General features: G+C 41.5%; 1 protein-coding gene across 1 annotated transcript in view; it reads left to right on the plus strand.

Annotated features, from left to right (window-relative positions):
- The window catches only part of otog (otogelin), a 550,025-nt gene extending 544,244 nt beyond the window's left edge, over window positions 1-5,781 (plus strand). The window contains exons 54-55 of the mRNA XM_060911543.1: window positions 5,332-5,411; window positions 5,581-5,781. Coding sequence (XP_060767526.1) covers window positions 5,332-5,411; window positions 5,581-5,781 — 281 coding nt within the window. The remainder of the gene's footprint in view (window positions 1-5,331; window positions 5,412-5,580) is intronic.
- Window positions 5,782-6,000: the final 219 nt, after the last annotated feature.

Genomic DNA, 6,000 nt, shown 5'->3' on the forward strand with positions numbered 1-6,000 from the left:
GTCCCAATTGGGGCATGGGTATTTCTAGTCTGTACTCAGCACAGATGTTCCTGTATATTGTCCCAGCCACTTGGTTATGCCTCTCAGTGTATGCTGTCCCAGCTTGCATCTTACACCCTGCTACTATGTGCTGGACTGTCTCAGGGCATCTTTGCACAGACTGCACCTTGGGTCCTGTATACTGTGATAGGCACCTGCCTCGATTCACCTAGTGCTTAGGGCATGTTCTTGTGCTTCCATGATCAGAGCCTCTGTGCTGTCCTTCAAGCCAGCCTTTTCTAGCCATTGGTCAGACTTCTGGATATCAGCCACTTCTTCTATCTGCCAATGATGCATCCTGTGGAGGGGCTTGGTCTTCCATGATTTTCCTCTTTAGCCGCATCACCCTCTGTCTTCTGCTGCCTGAACCACACTCTTAATAGTTCATCCAGGGGCACAGTAATCTTTCTGATGTATTCATGGCTTCTCCTTGTTTCATCCTGGATCATGGACCAACCCTCACCCTCCCTGTTTCTGTGGCTCATAGAGTCTCAGGGTACTGTACCTTCCATGCATTTTGAAGAGTTTTCATGTCTTGACTTCAGCTGCATCTGTCTCCTCTTGTGGCCAGCTTACTGGGTATCTGATGACATGAGGTATCTGATGACATTGTATACATGTTGATGGCTTGGATCTTTTTTTTTTTTTTTAAGATTTTTTTTGGGCTTTTTTCATCTTTATTGGATAGGACAGTGTAGAGACAGGAAATGAGCGGGAGAGAGACAGGGAGGGATCGGGAAATGACCTTGGGTCAGAATCGAACCCGGGTCCCCGGATTTATGGTATGGCGCCTTATCCACCTGAGCCACGACGCCCCCGATGGCTTGAATCTTATTCCTACCATTGAGCTGGCTTCTCAGAACCTGTCTTACCCTCTGAAGGTATTTGGTCATGGTTCCTCATCATGGCACCCCTTGTATCTGTATCCATATCCACTCTTTGTGATGATCTTGCTGAGGGGGTTCAGGTCTATGCAGAACAGCAGCAGGGACAGTGCATCACCTTAGTATATGCTGTACTTGATAGTGACTTGTGCAATGACCTTGGAGTTGAACTCCAGTCTTGTTTTCAACAGTCACATTGAGTTCCTGATGGTTATCAGTGCACTATTAGTCTTGTACAGTCCATTATCTATGTGTGGGACATTGAGTCCTTGGCTTTCTTGTCATCAATCTAGGCACTGCTCAGGTTGATCTGCCCAGTCTTAGAGACTTGGGTGATTGCTCTATCAACAAGTAGCTGGTGCTTTGACCTTCTGGTGTTGGTTCCAGTGCCCTTCTGAGCTCTGCTCATGTATTGACTTATGTGCCCACTCAACTTTGCCTGAGAGTAACTTTCATTTTTTGGCCAGACAGGTTATTGTCCAGTAGTTTGAATGTGTTGTACCCTTATTGTAATCCTTCATGACCATGATTGTCCTGCCCTGTAGTTGCCATTTGGGGTGAGTGCACGTTGTTTGCAACTCACTCATTTGTGCTACCAGGCAATCATGAAGCTGTTACCTTCTTCAGCCAGTGGATGTGGATCATGTCAGGTCCTGGTGCTTCATTGATCTTGACTTCCAACCATCTCCATGGGGGCACTCTCTATACGTTGCATTGTTGAGCTTGTATGCAAGTATCTCCAGGATTATTGTTTTTCATGACAGTGATAGTGGGGACAGCGAGTAGAGCCATGTTAACATCTGCAAGCATCTCTTCTGATGGGATTTTGTCAGTGAGCCTGGGGAGTTGCAGCCATGTTACCATTGTGTTAGCAGCTGGATGGCATAGTGATCCCAGTCAGGGCAAACCTCATGTAAGAGTCCCCAAGCTTAGACCCCCAATTTTACACAAGCCTATCTCACAATATGAATAAGAGTAAACTAAATAAGAATAACTAAAAAAGCAATACCGGGTTGGACATTGCCTGGAGTAACGAGGCCCTTGTGAGATGTTGGGGGACCAGGACATGCTGATGACATGTCCAACTGGAGGAAGACATACATGGACAAGAAAAAAGGAAAAAGAATATATAATATCATATATATATATAAAATTAGTGCATCTCAAAAAAATAGAATATTGTGAAAAAGTTCAATATTTTCCATCAGTTATTTAAGAAAGTGAAAATGTTATATATTATAGACTCATTACACATAAACTAAAATGTTTCAAGCATTTTTCTATTTTAATTTTAATCAGTATGGCATACAGTACAAAACCATAAAAAAATCTCAAAATATTAGAATATTTCATTTCGAGTTTGAGTAAAACAGTATGAACACAGTGTATCTCTTGGTCTAGTTCAGTACACACAACCACAATCATGGGGAAGACTGCTGACTTGACTGTTGTCCAGAAGATGATCACTGATGCCCTCCACAAGGAGAGTAAGCCACAGAAGGTCATTGCTGAAAAGGGTGGCTGGAAAAGGTGCACAAGCAACAGGGATGGCCACAGTCTTGAGAGGATTGTCAAGAAAAGTTGATTCAAGAACTTGGGAGAGCTACACAAGGAGTGGACTGAGGCTGGTGTCAGTGTATCAAGACCCATCATGAACAGACATCTTCAAGAAAGGGGATACAACTTTCGCATTCCTAATATCAAGCTACTCCTGAGCCAGAGACAATGTCAGAAGTGTCTCATCTGGGCTAAGGAGAGAAAGAAATGGACTGTTGCTCAGTGGTCCAAAGTCCTCTTTTCAGATGAAAGTACATTTTTCATTTAATTTGGAAATCATGGTTCTAGAGTCTGGAGGAAGAGTGGAGAGGCACAGAATCCAAGGTGTTTGAAGCCCAGTGTGAAGTTTCCACAGTCTGTGATGATTTGGGGTACCATGTCATCTGCTGGTGTTGGTCCACTGTATTTTATCAAGTCCAAAGTCAACACAGCCATCTACCAGGAGATTTTAGAGCACTTCATGCTTCCATCTGCTGATGAGCTTTTTGGAGATGCTGATTTCCTTTTCCAGCAGGACTTAGCACCTACCCACTGTGCCAAAACTACTACCAAATGGTTTGCTGACCATGATATTACTGTGTTTGATTGGCCAGCCAACTTGCCTGACCTGAACCCCATAGAGAATCTATGGGGTATTGTCAAGAAGAAGATGAGAAACACCTGACCCAAAAATACAGATACGCTGAAGGCCACTATCAAAGCAACCTGGGCTTCAATAACACCTCAGCAGTGCCACAGACTGATCATCTCCATGCCACACCACATTGATACAGTAATCCATGGTAAAGGAGCCCCAACCAAGTATTGAGTGTACCGGTATAAATGAATATACTTTTCAGAAGTTGGACATTCCTGTATTGTAAATCCTTTTTTTGATTGATCTTAGGGAATATTCTAATAATTTGAGATACTGGATTTCTGATTTTCATGAGCTATAAGCCATAATCATCAAAATTAAAACAAAAAAAGCTTTAAATATTTCACTTTACATGTAATGAATATAGAATATATGAAAGTTTACCTTTTTGAATTAAATTATGAAAAAAAGGAACTTTTTCATGGTATTCTAATTTTTTTAGATGCACTAGTGTGTGTATATGTATGTGTATGTATACACACACACACAGTGCCTTGCAAAAGTATTCACCCCCTTGGCATTTTTCAGGTTTTGTTGCCTCACAATCTGGAATTAAAATGGATTGTTTGAGGGTTTGCATCATTTCATTGAGAGAGCATGCCTCCAACTTTGAAAATTTGATTTTTTTTTTTATTGTGAAGCAAACAACAAATAGGACAAAACACCAGAAAACTTCAATGTGCATAACTATTCATCCCCAAGTTGGATGGGTTCTGCTGGTGAACAGCAATCTTCAAGTCTGACCACAGATTCTCAATTGGATTGATGTCTGGGCTTTGACTAGGCCATTCCAAGACATTTAAATGTTTCCTTTTTAAACCACTCCAGTGTAGGTTTAGAAGTATGTTTAGGGTCATTGTCCTGCCAGAACGTGAACCTTCATCCCAGTCTCAAACCTCTGGCCGACTCAAAGAATTGCCCTGTATTTAGTGCAATCCATCTTTCCTTCAGTCCTGACCAGCTTTCCTGTCCCTGCAGATGAAAAATATCCCTAAAGCATGATGCTGCCACGACTATGCTTCACTGTAGGAATGGTGTTCTCAGGGTGTTGGGTTTGTGCTACACATGGCATTTCCCATGATGGCCAAAAAGTTAAATTTTAGTCTCATTTGACCAGAGAATCTTCTTCCATGTGTTTGAGGAGTCTGCCACATGCTGTTGGGCAAACTCCAGACATGTTTTCTTAAGCAATGACTTTTTTTTCTGGCCACTCTTCCATAAAGCTCAGCTCTGTGGAGTGTACGGCTTATTGTGGTCCTATGGACAGATACTCCAGTCTCTGCTGTGTAACTCTGCAGCTCCTTCAGGGTTACCTTTGGTCTCTGTGCTGCCTCTCTGATTAATGCCCTCCTTGCCTAGTCTGTGAATTGTGGTGGATGGCCCTCTCTTGGCAGGTTTGTTGTGGTACCATGTTCTTTCCATTTGATGATGATGGATTTGATGGTGCTCCAGGGGATCATCAAAGATGTGGATTTTTTTTTTTTTATAACCCAACCCTGACTTGTACTTCTCAACAACTTTGTCCATGACTTGTTTGGAGAGCTCCTTAGTCTTCATGGTGTTGTTTGGTTCGTGGTGCCTCTTGCTTCATGATGTTGCAGCCTCTGGGGCCTTTCAGAAAATTTGTATATATACTGACAGATCATGTGACACGTAGATTGCACACAGGTGGACTTTATTTCACCAATTATGTGATTTCTGAAGGTAATTCCTTGCACCAAAACTTTTTAGTGGCTTCATAGCAAAGGGGGTGAATACATGTGCGCATGCCAATTTTCATTTTTTTATTTTTAAATTTTTGGGATATATATATATATTTTTTTTTCTCATTTAACTTCAACTTAGACTAGACTATTTTGTGCAGATCTATTACATAAAATTCAGATAATAACATTTAAATTACAGGTTGTAATGTAACAAAATAGGTAAAAAGCCAATGGGGGGATACTTTTGCAAGGCACTGTAATATACATATACATACACACACACACACACATACTGTGTGTGTGTGTGTGTGTGTGTGTGTGTGCATATCACCACTCTTTAGATATTATCATTTATTATATTATATAGCATCTCCTATTATATAAGTGCACTGCAGTCCATCTATTGCACACCTCTATAACACACCTCTTCCACATCCCTCAATGAGGTACTAACGATACTGTAAGTCTGCTGTTTGTGAAAGTCTACAAATTCTTTCATATATTCTAGGCAAAGAGGATGGAAAATCATGTCAGAAAGTCACAGTGCGGATGACAATAAGGAAAAATGACTGCCGTAGCAACAGACCGGTGAGTTGACCTCAGAGATTGTTTCTCATGTCTGCCTATTTCTTGCCATGACTTGGAGATAAGATTCTGGAAAAGACCCACTAAGAAACTCAGTTGAAATCAATAACTGACATAAAGCCTAACAATGCTTCAGACTCCCAGCATACTCCATTCTCAAATTCATTTACAGGTGAACATAGTGTCATGTGATGGCAAGTGCCCTTCAGCAAGTATTTACAACTACAACATCAACACTTATGCACGATTCTGTAAATGCTGTAGGGAAATGGGCCTTCAGCGGCGGTCTGTCCAGCTCTACTGCAGCAGCAACTCCACATGGGTAAACTACTCAATCCAAGAACCTACAGACTGCTCTTGCCAGTGGTCTTAAACACACACACACACACACACACACACACACACACACACACACACACACACACACACACCTCAAATGGCAAGTTAGCTTCATAAGTCTGTATGATTATATTTTCTAGAAGGGCATTCTAACACTGGACAAATTTATATACTATTGTAACTTGAGCAGAAAGTGTTCACTGAACTTGACTACATTTTATACACACTTGTTGTCTCTGTCATCACTCCCATC

This window comes from Neoarius graeffei, chromosome 27 (assembly GCF_027579695.1).
Source record: "Neoarius graeffei isolate fNeoGra1 chromosome 27, fNeoGra1.pri, whole genome shotgun sequence".
NCBI classification, from domain to species: Eukaryota; Metazoa; Chordata; class Actinopteri; order Siluriformes; family Ariidae; genus Neoarius; species Neoarius graeffei.